The sequence below is a fragment of the Lissotriton helveticus genome, chromosome 12 (genome assembly GCF_964261635.1).
Source record: "Lissotriton helveticus chromosome 12, aLisHel1.1, whole genome shotgun sequence".
NCBI lineage: Eukaryota > Metazoa > Chordata > Amphibia > Caudata > Salamandridae > Lissotriton > Lissotriton helveticus.
Window position 1 is genome coordinate 551,514,825 of NC_136073.1, and position 16,540 is coordinate 551,531,364.

A 16,540-nucleotide genomic window follows, 5' to 3' on the forward strand; every position below is an offset into this window, starting at 1 on the left:
AATGATAGGAAATGGGATTAGGCGCCAACAATATGATTACAGTAAATGTATGAAGAATGATCAAACAATAGTATAGCAAGGTTAAGAATTATATCAATGAATATATGTGGTCTTAATGACAGAAAAAAAAGACAGAAAGTAGCTATGGGACTGCAAGCAATGGAGGCTAATATAGTATGCCTACAGGAGACACATATTGAGGGGTCACAACAGTACCTACTGAAAACATTAGGGTACCAACTCATAATCGCCTCTACTCAGGGTGCACAAACAAGAGGGGTAGCCATCCTAGCAAAAGGGGGAGGGCTCCAATTTACAAGATCAACATCTGATAAATTTGGACGATGGGCCATCACTGAATGCCAATATAATAATAGGGAAAATAAGATGACATTATGCACAATCTATGGCAATGTTAGTGACGATCCAGATGTTCTGATGAGTGTTACTAATGAACTAGTACATTGGCCCCTACCCCTAATCGTGTGTGGGGAGCTTAACCTACACCCTCCAGGGGATTGGTCAATGGGTCCTGAATATAAATATCAAGGGAGGAAACCAAAGGTTTTCAGGGCTCTTAAGGATTTTTGCGTATTACATGGGCTGATTGATAGCTGGCAACTAAATCACCCTGGGGACCACGGCTTTACATATTTCTCCCATCCACACTTTCGACATGCACGACTTGATTACATGCTTATCTCTAATTCTTTGAAAGATATGTGTACTGTAGGAAATCTCCTGAGGGTATTATCAGACAACAATCCACTAGAATTGGATCTAGTATGTAATAGAAGCAACCCCATAATAAGGACCTGGACGTTTGAAAGAGCTTTTTTAAAGAATGAGAAATACTGTCAACAAATGAGGGATTGGATCCCGACTTTCTTAGAGATTAATATGGGTAGTGCACCTATCAAGGTGGTCTGGGATACCATGAAGTCTGGTATTAGGGGAGAAACACTCCAGTTTTCAGTTAGGGCCAATAGAGAGGGAAAACAACAGTTGGCAATGCTACAGCGGAACTTGAGTAGAGCAGAGGAAGATCTGATCGATGCTACACAAGGGGGACAGGTAACGAATGATGAATTGGCGCGGGTAGCCATCGCTAGAAATCTTGTATCTGAGATTTTCACGGAGAAGGCCATTACCAAAGCTACAACTTATAGGGAAAAAACGTATGAGCTCAGTGAACAAGTTGGTCACCAGTTAGCAGTTTGCACGAGAGAGGAGATAACAGCTAATGTAATAAAAAGCATTAGGGATTTAGAAGGTGGTCTGAGATCAGAATCATGTGAAATTAGAGCATCATTTCAGAGATTTTATCAAGAATTGTATAAAGAACCAGAAAGAGAACAGGAGGACCCTAATGAATATTTAGATCAAAGTGTGGGCAACTGCTTGGAGAAAGAAGATGAAGACAGTCTAGATATCCCTCTCTGTTGGGATGAAATATTGCTTTCTATGAATGCGCTGGCAATGGGCAAATCAGCAGGGATGGATGGGATCCCATCAGAGTTCTTTGTGAAATTCTCAGATCAACATAAAATAATCATGTTGGAGCTATTTAGCTCTATATTTCAGGGAGGGAATCCACCTGCTTCTTGGTCAGTTGCTAAAATTATGGTTTTCCTGAAAAAAAACAAGGACCCCCTGGAAATGGGATCTTATCGTCCCATAACATTAATAAACGGGGATTCCAAAATTTATTCTAAACTTTTGGCCGCCCGATTGGCACCAATCATTCATAAAATCGTGTCAGCTCGCCAACATGGGTTTATCCCAGGGAGATCAACAATTGATCACGTGCAAAGAGTGATTTCCCTATTTGATTATGCAGAGACAACAGGAGACCCTTTGGCGCTTATTCTGCTTGACGCAGAGAAGGCGTTCGATAGGGTCTCCTGGAAGTTTCTGTGGACAGCCATGACCCGCTGTGGAATTACCAGGGAATTCATTAACCCACCCAAGGACTTTGTCAATCCAGGCGCTAATGTACTGATCAACGGGATCCTCCCTGAGATATTTACCATCACTAGGGGAACTAGACAGGGGTGCCCCTGCTCACCTCTCCTATTTGCAATCTATATTGACTCATTTATCCACACACTTAAAAGTCATCCTTCAGTACCACCTATTCGGGTACATAATTATGACACAAAAACCCTGGCATATGCCGACGACATCGCATTGGTCACCAGTGATCCTATTGGGGCTATTAATGTGATAGAGGAGGAGGCACAGCGGTTCGGCAGTGTCTCTGGTTGAAATGAAAAGAGATTTATAAAGCGCATGGCTGCCCTTGAGCGTCCCAGCGCTGAAACAGAACACAGGACCACCACCCAAACACAACTGAAGCAAAGCCTAACGGGGGAAGAGATAAGTTTTCAATGCCTTGCGGAAACGCACTAGATTGGGTTCTTTCCGCAGGGCCGTCGGCAGGGCATTCCATAGTTGGCCTGCATTAATAGAGAACCGGCGACCGCCGGACTTCACCTTTTTGGCTCTGGGTATCACCACAAAATTACCATCATCCGAGCGAAGGGCTCGCGTAGGTTTGTAAGGGCGCACCAGGTCTCTAAGGATTGGAGGGCCTGATCCTTGCAAAGCTTTGAACACGATGCAAAGGGATTTAAATTTTATGCGAGCTCGGATTGGAAGCCAATGCAAGGCCTTGAGAGCAGGCTTAGCTGATGATCTTTTGGCAGTACCAGTGAGCATTCTTGCAGCCGCATTCTGAGCTCTTTGGAGCACATTCAGGGTGGATTCTGGTGAGCCAAGGAATAAGGCATTGCTATAATCGAGCCTTGACATGACTAATCCTTGAACCAGAAGTTTCCGGGAGTTTTCCGGGAGTAGCGGGAGGATCTTCCGTACTGACCTGAGCAGTCCATAGCAAGTCCCAGCCACTCGTTTAGCTTGAGTGGTCATTGACAGTTCAGGTTCAAGCCAAACCCCCAAACTTTTTATTGCTTCTTTGGGAACTGGGGGGGCACCTAGACTGTCCGGCCACATGGATTTGGGGAGTGTTGAACATAGATTGCCAAGAAGCATCAGCTCCGTTTTCGTCCCATTTAGTTTAAGCCGGGACTCCGACATCCATGACATGATGTTAACAAGACATGATGCGAACTTTTCCCCCTGGCTTTCCGAGAGGGACAGCGAGACGATCAATTGAGTGTCGTCTGCGTAGGTTGCGATTTTCACCCCGAAGGGTGAAACCACCTCCTCCAGTGGGGCCATGTAGATGTTAAAAAGCGTAGGGCTCAGTGAGGAGCCCTGCGGTACTCCACACTGAAGGGGGGTAGGCAGAGATCGAAGATTGCCTTCGCAGACCTGATAAGTCCGGCCACTCAAGTACGACGCGAGCCATTTGAGGGCCGACCCTCTCACTCCAATCTTCCCCAAACGGTTGATCAGGATATTATGATCAACCGTATCAAATGCAGCGCTTAGATCCAGGAGGACCACCGCAGCGGATCCTCCCGAATCCAAGATGCATCTGCCTTCCTCCACCATTGAAATCAAGGCCGAATCGGTTCCCTGGCCAGGCCGAAAGCCCGTCTGAGTACGACCCAGTAGATCATTAGATTCCAGAAAATGCGAAAGGTGGCGGTTGGCAAACTTCTCGGCGATCTTATTCAGCCCGGGCAGAAGCGAGATGGGACGGTAATTCGCCAAATCGGCCGGATCAAGGCCTGCCTTTTTCAGAAGGGCCTTGACAATGGCTTGCTTCCAGCTAGGTGGGACAATGCCGTGGGTGAATGAGGCATTCAGCAGGTCGATAGCTGGGCCTGCAATGATGTTCGTAAATTGCTTGAGGATCCGAATGGGCATGGGGTCCAAAGGGGAGCCGCTCTTCAGGGCCGAAAGCTCCTCACAAAAAGCCTCCTTTGAGATGGAGGGGAAGCTATCAAACACCTTTTGGTTACAAACTGAATTCTGGGAAAACCCAGATTGTCCTCAAAAGAAAAGTCAGGATGAGGGATAACAGGGTAACCTATCAGGCAGTGTATCTCGGCGTTAACATTAGCGCAAAAATAGAAAATATTGTTAGTATCAATCTTGACCCCCTGATCGGCCGCACTAAAAAAGAGTTGGCTCGGTTGAATAATCTACATCTTTCCATCGGTGGTAGGTGCAATGTAGTTAAAATGCTTTTCTTGCCCAGATTTCTGTACTTTTTTCGAGCAATATGTCTGGAGTTTTCTCCTCAGTATTTTAAAAGCATGGAGACCATGTTCTCAAGACTTATCTGGGGATTTAAGAGACCCCGTCGGGCTCTTAAATGGTATATGCTGCCTAAAGAAAGAGGGGGGACTAGCAATGCCCAACTTTAAACTATATTACTGGGTGACGGTGGCATATACAAAGTCTGGTGCAATGTACGGAAATTACTAGGGCTGGGCCGTTATTCATGCTATACTCCCGTAAGCTGTAATAATGATCTCCGGAGATTTTTCAGGATGGATGCATGGCTAGGTGAATAGAAGCAGGGATAAAACAGCTGGGTTGCTTCTATACACCAAACGGACTGAAAAGCTTTAAGGAGCTGCGTACGGAATACGACATCAGCCATAGGGATTTCTTTAAATTCTTGCAGATTAGGGATTTCTTACTAAAAAAAAGTGGGGGGTCGGGTAAAATTCCAAACTAGTATTACTATAGAGAATTTATGTAGTAAACCCACTCCTAAAATTGGGGAAATCTATGAAACATTAAATAGAGCTTTTCCTGATGATATGAATAAGCAATTAACAGTTTGCCAGACTAAATTAAACGTACAGCCAACAACCCACGAACATGCGTATGAATTATCTCAAACCTGCCTAATGTCTAATAAATTGCAGGCACAATTCTATAAAACGTTCTTTTCCCTATATTATACCCCTTACAAAATTGCTAAATGGGCGACCAGAAAGGGAACTACCTGTCCACGATGCTCACTGTATGAAGCCGACATTATCGAAACGTTTGCCTCCTGCAATACATTAACTGATGTGATAATAGAAATATCAGATTTCCTATCGAAGGTATTTCAAGCAAGAATTACCATCTCAACGGAAGAGATAATGTTAGGAGCATCTGACTATAAACGACCTATATATATGCAGGGATTGATATTTGTGGCTATGGCTGTTTTTCGACTCTGCAAAGTCTCAACTTGGCTAGACCAAAATCCACCTGCTTTCTCACAATGTAGGGCAAGATTACTTGCGGCTTGTAGCCTGGAGGTGGGCATATATATAAATAAAGGGATTAAAAAAAGAAAAAGGGGCATGCTGATTTGGGAACCACTACTTCAGTGGATGCAAGACCACATTTAGGGCTGGAGCCTATGCTGAAGTCTTAGATGTTTGTAGATATTATAGCGAGTTTAAGCCAAGACATTCTAGGATGGTGTACATTGCAACGAAATGCTTAGACTTTGAATATGTGACCATTGTGTATTGTTTGGTTATCTATCTGCCTATAATTGAATTGTCTTAACAAAGAATGTATGTAATAATTTGTTTTTTTTTTGTATCCTTATGGAATGAGATCTTGGTCTTCGGGGGGGGGGGTTGTGTAAAATGGGGAACAAATTCTTGAATAAAGATGTTTAAAAAAAAAAGGTATGGAATCACTTTGAAGCTATCCCTCAACCATAAAGGGTGGAACAAGAGTGATTGTCAAGTTGGCCTTTTGACCTCATATGATTGAGCAACACCATAGAAAGAGCAGCTCTGGAAGTCTTACTGTAACCTTTCTATCCCACAATTGAATCCCAGCATTTGAACCCTAGATGGATGCCATTTCCACCCACTAAGCTAGAACTTTGTGTATTAAGTTTATGATGGGTTCTCTTCAGGTATGCTAGTTTTTCTTAATGTAAATGGAAGCAGAACCCTGATGCACATGCCCTTTGTCCCACATGTAGGAAAACAATATAAGATATAGATAATCTACTATTCTTTTGTCCGTTGTGCAAAAGGACCTGGGCCAGACCTCACTGTGTAAATTTAGGAATTAGGCACTATCCAGCTGCTTCCAGAATAATATCGACTAATACCAATCCCTTCATTGTTTATACTGTGGGTAGATGTCTATATGCAGTTTGGATGGTAAGGAAGTGGTTGAGCATCCTTTATAAGGTTATTCTAAATGCTCTAAGCTCTACCCTTATTAACAATTGGTACAGCTACCTGATTTCCAAGAACATCAATCTTGAAAGTGTTTTTAAGATCGGTTGTATGAGCTTCTACTTTATTGTATGAGGTATGTGATCTTGGTAAAATGTACATAATTGATCTGTTGCCTGTGCGAGGTTTCGAATTCTGTGTATATTGGCATCTAGTAGGGCTACTTTCTTTTTTATATATTTTTAATGTGTTTAAAACTAATTGTTTTTTGTAGTAATTGAGGTTTTATTCTACACACATTCTTTTCATGGCAGAGATTCTGCATGAGGTGCAGAGTCCCCCACGACCACGCCCCCCCCCTCACCCCCACGAGTGACGAGGCGGTTTGTGAATCAGGCCCTGAATTTTACCTTCATAAGAATTGTGATATTTCAAAGTGGGATATCAATGTATTATGTAAAATTAAGTGTTTAATTCCTTTTTCTCATTTTTTTTATATATGATGGTTATTTTTTATTGTATTTATTAGTACATATGTTCAATGTTACTGTTTTTATGATATATGTGTATGTTGTATGGGTTTTTTTCCCCGAAATAAACATGATAATGAATGAAAAGTATGTCTTCAACTTTTTCCAAAAATGGAGCAGCGTTGAGGCGTCTTTGATGGCGACATGGGAGGAGGGTGAGTTCTTTCAGATCTTGGGTTTATTGTTAAAATTCTACTTAATTAAATGGATACATCTGCCACCTATGCCTCACTTATACGTGTGTCTTAATATTCTCAGTCATTTCTCGAACTGGACATGATGGCTCTTAGAAGATTAATTTTCCTTCCTCACTAAATCCTTCCCAAAGTGTTTGGATGCAATTCATGCTCACCTAATTGTGATGCTTCTCTTTGCTTGCCACACTTACCTGTTTTTATAAAGCGGGTAGAGCAAATGCAAAATCTTTGTGTGGCCTAATGTATCTGGAACTTGTCTGACAACATGACACTAAGGCCAACATTTTGTTATCCTTCCACACAAGACAGTGAACCCTTATTCACTGTGATGTGCTGGCTGACCAGAATATGAACAGACAAAGTTTCAAAAGCTTAAATAAAATGTGGAAGATGACAATACTCTGAGAGCCCTCTGAAGTCTAATACAACTATAATAGCAAAATACAGCAAGTACCAAAAATATTTATTAACTAAGTGTGAATTTGCGAAGCAACGGACAAGCGCTGGAGCACATGATGATCAATTCACATCAGTTTCACATTTCCTTTATACTGCTCCGATAACACAACAAGCAGAGATTAGGACACATGATGTTACATAAAGCTCTAGATAGCAGCTAACAAGCAACTGTCTGTCTCTGCTCATGCAAAGAATGTGAAGAGACCTTCAAGACTTATTTCAGAGGTGCCATAGAACACTGACTTAACTAAACGTATAGGTCTTGCTTATCCGTGCCAAATACAGAAAAGGCTACACTTACTCAAACAGACAGGTTGGTTGCTAGTTTAGTTTAGTTTTTAAATTTCTATTGCGCAACAGCTACCCAACAAGGGTTTCCCGGCGCATAAAACAGGTCAAGGCATGATAGACAGAGCGTGTTTTTTTCTGAATCGTTTTGGCCACTATAGGAGTGGCAGGGTATGCTCAGACATGAGTCCCTTGCTCACTGCAACATCAGGATTCAAGCAAGCCGGGCCGAAGACGGCTGCAATGCCAGAAACCGGTCCCCGGAAGCTTGTTTCCTTTCCAGTAAAGAATTGGCTTGGTAGTTTGGTCTGCCCTGTTCCCATGATGCACTGGGCCAGGGTCAGACTAATTTGCATGTAGCCAGGTTCTGAGCTGGGATGGTGCAGTGAGCTAAAAAACGGTGCTGGATCAAGCCCTGATCTTTTGACTGGGTATGAGTGTTCTGTTTAACTCAGATGCTCTGTCCATCACCACCCCCTTTTCTGAATCGTTTTGGCCACTATAGGAGTGGCAGAGTATGCTCAGACATGAGTCCCTTGCTCACTGCACCATCAGGATTCAAGCAAGCCGGGCCGAAGACGGCTGCAATGCCAGAAACCGGTCCCCGGAAGCTTGTTTCCTTTCCAGTAAAGAATTGGCTTGGTAGTTTGGTCTGCCCTGTTCCCATGATGCACTGGGCCAGGGTCAGACTAATTTGCATGTAGCCAGGTTCTGAGCTGGGATGGTGCAGTGAGCTAAAAAACGGTGATGGATCAAGCCCTGATCTTTTGACTGGGTATGAGTGTTCTGTTTAACTCAGATGCTCTGTCCATCACCACCCCCTTTTCTGAACCGATAACACAACAAGCAGAGATTAGGACACATGATGTTACATAAAGCTCTAGATAGCAGCTAACAAGCAACTGTCTGTCTCTGCTCATGCAAAGAATGTGAAGAGACCTTCAAGACTTGTTTCAGAGGTGCCATAGAACACTAACTTAACTAAACGTATAGGTCTTGCTTATCCGTGGCAAATACAGAAAAGGCTACACTTATTCAAACAGACAGGTTGGTTGCTTGTTTAGTTTAGTTTTTAAATTTCTATTGCGCAACAGCTACCCAACAAGGGTTTCCCGGCGCATAAAACAGGTCAAGGCGTGATAGACAGAGCGTGTTTTATTTGTCAAACAACCAAGTTTTTAGCGACTTGTGGAAATTGATATAGTTTGTCTCATTGCGGAGAGTGATGGGAAGGGAATTCCAGTGTGAGGGTCCTAAGTGTGAAAAGGATTTGCCGCCCATCCAGGCTAATTTGAATTTCAGGATGACAAACCCACCTTGAGTTGCGAGAAGGAATGTAGTAGTCGTAGTCAGTAGTAGCCAGCTCACAAACTTGTCTTAAATTATCATACTAAAAGCAGGTTAAGGTCTAGGACCGAGAGCAGCGCAGTCCGATACAGACTTTGGTGCTCGCCGATTGGTCTAGTCACCAAAGCATAGTGATCAAGTTCGATAATCAATAATGAGACATTATTCAAGAATGACAGACACCAGTTATGATTGAAATGTTAAGTAAGTAGTTATGTGGCAAAACACATGAACCATCAAGGTTAGCAGAAAAGCGTACAAGCCATAAGTACAAAGAACTCAATAAAGTTCTGTATAGATTTGCCTTTTAAAAGTGCAACGCTTACAAGAGATTGGAACCTTAATTGGTTTGTGTCTTTTTTATCAGGCAGATCCTTTCAAGTAATCTCACCCCTTATGGCTCTAAGGTGCAGCTCGCACATCACAGGGTTCCACAGGTCCCGGCTTTGAGCCCAACATTATTTAATATCTATGTTCAACCCTTGGCAGGCATTGCAAAAAATAGGGGCCTCTCTATGGTCTCATACGGTGATGATACCCAGCTGGTGATCTCTTTATCCAACACATCGGTCCAACACATCACCAAGTTTCGAAATGACATGATGGCCATCGAGGAATGGATGGCAGCCAACTGTCTCCATCTGAATGTTAGCAAATCCACGATCCTACTTCTAGGAAGGGACACACATCGCTGGAGTAATCAATGATGACCTGCCGCTTTGGGAGCCTCTACCCCCAAAGAAACGGTTAAAAATCTGGGCTTCTGGTTTGACTTTTCTCTCACCTTTCAGGCTCAGACAAAATCTGTGGCTGGCAGCTGCTTCATTCTCTTACGCGGACTGAAGCATCTGCTCTGGTTTTTCGATGCTCAAATACGCCAGACCATCATCCCGTCCAGTATCCTATCCAGACTAGATTATTGTAACATCCTTTACCTATGTGGCAATAAAGCGGGATCAATTGGCTTCAGAGGGTGCAGAACACTGCTGCTCTGACCTCTTCACCCTCCCAAAATCCTGCCCTACTTCCAAATTCATAAGTAAATTGCACTGGCTCCCGGTAGAAAGGAGAATCCACTTTAAATCCTTGTGTATCTCCCACAAAATCTTTTACGCCCAAGCACCTCCCGTCCTAGCCAATTTTCTTACCCCTATATACCAGAACACTCCCTTAGCTCCTCCACTCAAAATCTGTTACATGCTCCACTTCTGAGAAGCGCTCGGGCGGGTGCTAGCCCCCTCACTATGGAATGCTCTCCCAGGCACTATCAGGAACATTCAGGACCATGGGGCTTTCAGGAGAGCAGTTAAGACTCGTCTCTTCCCTGAATAACTCTTCTTTGCTTCCTACTCTCGGTCTGGTAATTTGTGGATCAAGCGCTGGGACCCCCCGTCACTGTGGCAGCCATGCGATTTACAAATCCAATAACATAACTTAACAAAGGTGGGGAATAGGGGGTTCCAGGGTACATATAGATGCACGTCCTTTTATAGGAATTTAGACAAAGGGCCTGATTTGGATCTCGGCGGATGAGCTACTCCGTCACAACATTAACGGATATCCCATCCACCGAAATATAAAGCGCTTTTTTCGCCTGCTCCCTTCTCCTTACCTGGGATTTCAGACCGCCCTCGGCCGAGTATTGACGCCGAGGGCTGGGATCTGTTTGGGGCCGCCATCTTGGGGGTAGGACTCTCCGCCCTCGTGCTCTAGTAGCGCTACAAAAGGGAATCCTGCCTGTTAGTCAGGGATTACCAACTGCAAACAAACCATTTCCCTCCTGAGGCGGAAAGCCGGGAGGTCTCCCTTCTTTTCTTTTGCCATCTGTTTTTAATTGTGTGCATTTGAATTTGTGTTTTTAACATTCTGTGTAACTTCGTGAGCGCGCCTGACTTACGAGCGTGCTGCTCATTCAGACTGAGACTTCCTATCGCTGTTAGGCGCTTCGCCTGCTCCCTTCTCCTTACCTGGGATTTCAGACCGCCCTCGGCCGAGTATTGACGCCGAGGGCTGGGATCTGTTTGGGGCCACCATCTTGGGGGTAGGACTCTCCGCCCTCGCGCTCTAGTAGCGCTACATAAAGCTCTTCATTTCCTCCGCGCAGCGGACGCGTACTGCGCACGCGCCGGATCTGCGCCGGAGTCGCGCCAGAGTCCTGCCCGTCTGCGCCTGTCAGCGTCCCGGAGGCGTGAGGCGTGGCAGGACCTCTTGGCCGTCTCCTCTCCTCCCCCTGCAGCAATATGCTGTCGTATACATCCATGGAGCTCCACTCTATGCGCTCTGTGGAGGCCTCCTGCCTTTCAGTTTTCCCGGGGCGTTACAGGGGTAAATATAAATGTCCAGGCTGTAAGTGGCACCCTACCAGGGTTCTCCCTACTACCTCCCTCGCGAAGGAGTGCAGCATTACTCACTCTTGCTTACTCCTTAATACCAGGTCGCTGCCCAGACATACTCAGGAGATTTATGATCTCCTCTCCACAAACAACCCCACCTGCCTTATGCTCACTGAGACTTGGCTACATGAATCATCGCAACCGGATATTGCGGCTGCTATTCCACCTGAGTATATCATGTATAGACAAGATAGAGCTAAGGGAAGAGGGGGAGGAGTTGCCCTTGTTGTAAAGAAATCTTCTACGTGTGCAGTTGTGCCCACGCAGAACATCATGGGTGCTGAATCTCTCGCTTTTACCCTCTCCCTATCACCTCAGCAAACCGTGAAGGGCCTTATAGTATATCGGCCCCCGGGCCCTGTGGGGTCCTTTTTTGAGGACCTCCAGCAGGTCCTAGCCATACTAGTTCTTAGATCAGAACACTGCCTATTGGCGGGAGATTTTAACCTCCATATGGAAGATCAGCAGGCTAAGGACGTTGTGAAGTTATTAGATATTACATCTGCCCTGGGTCTGCTCCCCTATCTCTCCGGCCCGACCCATGATAAAGGCCACACATTAGACCAGGTCTTTTCCACCTCACCAATCACGGTCACTGCACTCGTGCCTGTATTGTGGTCCGATCACCATCTCGCTCATTTTCAAATATTTGGCACTGAGAAACCATCTACCAGAGCCCCCAGGCAATTGGGAAGGAACTATAGGGCGTACCATCAGGTTTCTCCCGATATGCTATCTCAGGCCCTGGTGAACCATCCTCTCTCCGTTACGGGGGATCTGGAGTTCGATCTAGAGACCCTGCAGTCCTGGCTCTTAGCCAGACTGAATGAGCTAGCCCCTTTACAGCTCCCTAGATCAGACACCAAACGATCCTCGGCCCCCTGGTTCACGACAGAGGTTGCCCAATCCCGTAGACAGTGCAAAGCAGCTGAACGCGCATGGAGGGCCCAATATGACGATGAGGCAAAGGAGACCTATAAGTCTATGATGAAATCATATCATGCTTTAATCATACAGGCTAAGAAGTGTTATTTTGCAAGGAAAATTGAGGAAGCAGCTAACTCCTGTAAGGACATTTTTCTGATCGTACGAGAATTTACCACCTCACGCTCGATCTCAGACCAGGAGGTTCCAGACGAGAGCTGGGCGGATACCATTGCTAACTTTTTTACGACCAAAATCAGACAGGTTCAGGAGTCCTTCTCTCCGAGATTGACAGCGGACCATTCGATTCTGTCTAATGAGATAGCACACCAGCCTATCTCTGGCCCGGTCCTTTTGAACTTCCCGCCCCTCACAATTGCTTCATCGTTAGCGTTGATGAGAAACCTGAAATCTGGTTCACCGTGTGATCCTTGCCCGGCAAAATTTCTAGCCAGAATGGCAGATGTTGTCAACCCATTGGCTAACCCTATTCTGAATCTCTCATTGAGTCAGGGAGTTCTGCCACCCTCCTGGAAACAGGCTATGGTGATTCCCCTCCTTAAAAAGCCCAATCTTGCCCTAGATGTCCCGTCCAACTATCGGCCAATTTCGCTCCTTCCAGCACTGACTAAAATCCTGGAGAAGCACGTTCATAGCGTGCTTTCCAACTTCCTGGAGTCTAATGAGCTTCTCCATGCGTCTCAATCGGGCTTTCGATCCAGCCTAAGCACCGAGACGGCACTTCTGGAAGTCTCAAAGATTGTAAAGGAGGTGCTGGATGACGGAGGCAGGGTGATGTTAGTCATGTTAGACTTGTCGGCGGCTTTCGACACCGTCCCCCTCCCTTTGTCGTTGCGGTCCACGCCCAATCTGTTGGCCTTTAGGAAGGGTCTTAAGACTTGGTTATTTTCCAATTAGATTTCTACTGTCTCCATTCTTTGTGTTACCTGTCTGTTGTTGTGTTTGTTAGCTATCTTTTCTGGGTCTGGAGCATTAAAGCGCCGGGACACTCCTTTGGAGTAGCCGTTGCGCTATACAAGACCCTATATAACATAACATATATAACATAACATAACATAATGGGATTTATTTTTCAGCAAACGGGATATTCGTCACTGTTGTGACAGAGTAACCCGTCCGCCGAGATCTAACTCCGGCCCAAAGACTTTCATAAATGCTAAATAAGTACATGCTTCTCAGGCTATGCACCAATAAGGTACAAGCAAGAGGAAACATTTTACTACAGAATACATTCGGGATGGTTTCATAGTAGTGTTACGTGGGATTTAGTTTTTTCAAACATACTAGTTGATACATTGTATGCTGATAGCTTGGGACAGCTAGAGCATTCTTGCTTAAGCACAGTGCTGGGAGAAGCCTCTGGGAACGTTCTTTAGTTGTTGGAGTAAACTTGAACTTTTTTATTTGAAAAGAAACGGTAATACTATGATAGTGAATCAAGATGGAGGGCAGTGTAAACAGATTAAGTTAGCATAAGCCAAGTTCCTACTGCATTTAAAGTGAGAAAAGGGAAATAGTATCACAGTAGTATGTTTAATTTATGTGTTAATGTGCAATAATGCAAAAGCTTTGGTAGAACTTAAAGCAAGTGTAAAAACGATTTTACAGTTTGTAGACTCCTGGCCCTGGGTATAGAAGTAGAGCTGTCTGAGTTAGTGACAGAAAGAGGGCAGTGCCCATTTAATTATTTAACCCATGTTGGTCCTCAGCTTCCCTCCTTGGTCACCATCTTAAATTCTAAATCAGAACTAGTGTCATGAGGCTTCGCATTAGGGCTGGTTAAAACCAATGAAAGAATAGATAACTGGCCAGGTTTTGTGACTTGCATCAGGTTCAGTCTTTAAAACACATTTTGCTCTTTTGTCCGCAATTTAAAGTTTATATTAATCTCAACACAACATTTGATGGTAAAACTAGTGAGCCACATCCTGTGTATGTGTGGATAATAAACGCGGGTAACAAGAATATAATTTGTGGCAACTATACATTTTCGGAGTATTTTATATATGTTTCTGAAATCAATCTGTAGATTTTAGGAGTACTTTAATCCATGATTTTTTCTTTATTCGGTTGAATGTGCTATATGTTGCTTATACAAAAGAATGTTATTGTTCATATGTGTTTTTTAAACCAAAAATTATTTATTCAATTGAATATATAAAATTTTGAGTTTGGGAAGAGCTTGTTATTTTCGTAATAATTTCGGGAATTCTAATAACTCAAATGGCAAATGCATTACTTGAAATCTCACAAAAAGAAGAGGGAAAATAAAACTGCCTGAAGGTGGAAAAGTGTGTGGGAATGCACCAACTTTGGTGCATTCCCCCACACTCATCCACCTTCATGCAGTTTTATTTTCCCTCTTCTTTTTGTGAGATTTAAACTACCGAGCGGGAGGTCGAAGAGGGTTCGTTATCCACTCACCCCTCTGTAGCTTGTGTGATTTTCCAAATACATTACTTGTACAAGTTGTTGATTGCTGGTGCGTTTGCTCAGTGGTTTCATGGTCACTACTGGCTTTTGTAGCAGTCTGCAGGTTTTGGGTTTTCATCACAACAAGGCCAACTCGGCCTTCCATCCTTCCTAGATTAGTAAAATGAGTAACCTTAAATTCGGTAGGTGTAAAACCTGTTATTGGGAGTGTTTATAAATGACAGCCTCGGTATCCAAAAAAAGCTGCTGGCATCCATCAACCCACTGTAGAAATCTGTTGACATCTACACAGCAAATAATAACAAAGCATTTTGCTACCGTATAAAGGGCATTAATTAAACTGTACAGGCTGCCACTGCATCTTATTAACTAAATATTTCACCCGATTTTATATTTCTAGAAGGAATCCAATTTGCTGTTCAGAGCACTGAAAAAGCAGCAGCCAAATCAAGATCTTCAAATCCGAGGCCCAGCCGGACCAGAAATAACACAGGGCAAACATCTGACCTCTCTATAAGCTCTCCAGAAACCGAAAAGTCACCTACTGAAGATCCTTTCACACCTCCAATATTATCATAGAGAAACATGTTGTTTACATGCATCGCCTTTTTAAATGTCTTTGCTGTAGTCTGTGTTGCATAGTGTTTCATAATAATGTTCTATGACAAATGTTCTCACCTATCTCTATAAATATATCATCTCTGTCCACCAAAACCTGTGTCCGCACTCCTCCTGTTTGACTTTTCAACCACCTTTCATACAGCTGATCACAACATACTCCAGGTAACCACAAACATTTAGGCGTTGCTTGTGTTGCGCCCGCCTTCCATTCTTCTTATCCTTGCACCCATTCTGGCACGCTTCCAATGTGCGCCTCACTGCCAGTGACAAAGCTCTGTCTCTTGCCTCCTCCTTTTCACTCTCCTACAACTTCTCCCACTGACACTGTCTGATCTATCAGCTGCTTACAAACTGCATTAAATTCGTCTCCTGTCCACTGCTAACAAATGCAGCCTAAGCCAGCTAAATCTTCTATTTCTGTGTCAACCACTACTAGATGGTCATGTGATGCTTGTTTTACTGCATCAAGACCAGCAAACTTGACATCTTTTAGAGCTCCCAACCCCATTGTATCTCACTCCAACTCCTCTTTTGACTCCATTTTCTCCTCCCTCCCTGCCCACATTCTCTGTTTTCAATTTGGATGTCGAGGTTTCCCCCCACATTTATCTCCTTGCTCATCATGTCTGCTCCACTTGCACCTGCTGAAGGCCGTTTGAGTATAAAAAGGGGCCTCTTTCGAATTGATGCATAGCATCCTTGCATGTACCTAGGAGCAATGACAGCCTTTTTAACATGTCTGTATAAGTTATAGTTCCTCATCCTATGTTTTTGCCGGAACTGGGTTTGCCTAATTAAGTCTTGAGAGGACTGGAAAGAGTCATTTGAAACCAATTTGGAAGCCATTGGGGATGATGTATCTATAGCAAAAAGCAAACTAGCCATGTTGAACCATAATGTAGGTGTAGATGGAAAAAAGTTTTTAAAACGTTACCTATCCCTCTTGAGGTGGAGGGTGGTGGGGATGACGGAGAGTCCAATACAGATGAAGGTGTGGGAGATGAGTACGTGTGTGCAATGGAAGGCTAGGGCCTTCGCTGATTGGGCTAATTTTTATATTGATGACTGCAAACAGCAGAGGCAAGATGACTTTAGAAAAACTTTAATGCAGCCGGGAAACAGGTGACCAAATCAACTACAAATGAGAACACTAAGGAACTTTGGAGGGTGCCGGTGATGCATACAAAATCATTGTAGTGGTACTA

At 44.1% G+C, this 16,540-nt stretch overlaps 1 protein-coding gene across 1 annotated transcript in view; it reads left to right on the plus strand.

Moving 5' to 3' along the window:
• Positions 1-15,418, plus strand: part of LOC144799873 (uncharacterized) — a 434,568-nt gene extending 419,150 nt beyond the window's left edge. The window contains exon 11 of the mRNA XM_078671473.1: positions 15,115-15,418. Coding sequence (XP_078527599.1) covers positions 15,115-15,293 — 179 coding nt within the window. The 3' untranslated portion in view covers positions 15,294-15,418. The remainder of the gene's footprint in view (positions 1-15,114) is intronic.
• The last annotated feature ends 1,122 nt before the right edge of the window (positions 15,419-16,540 follow it).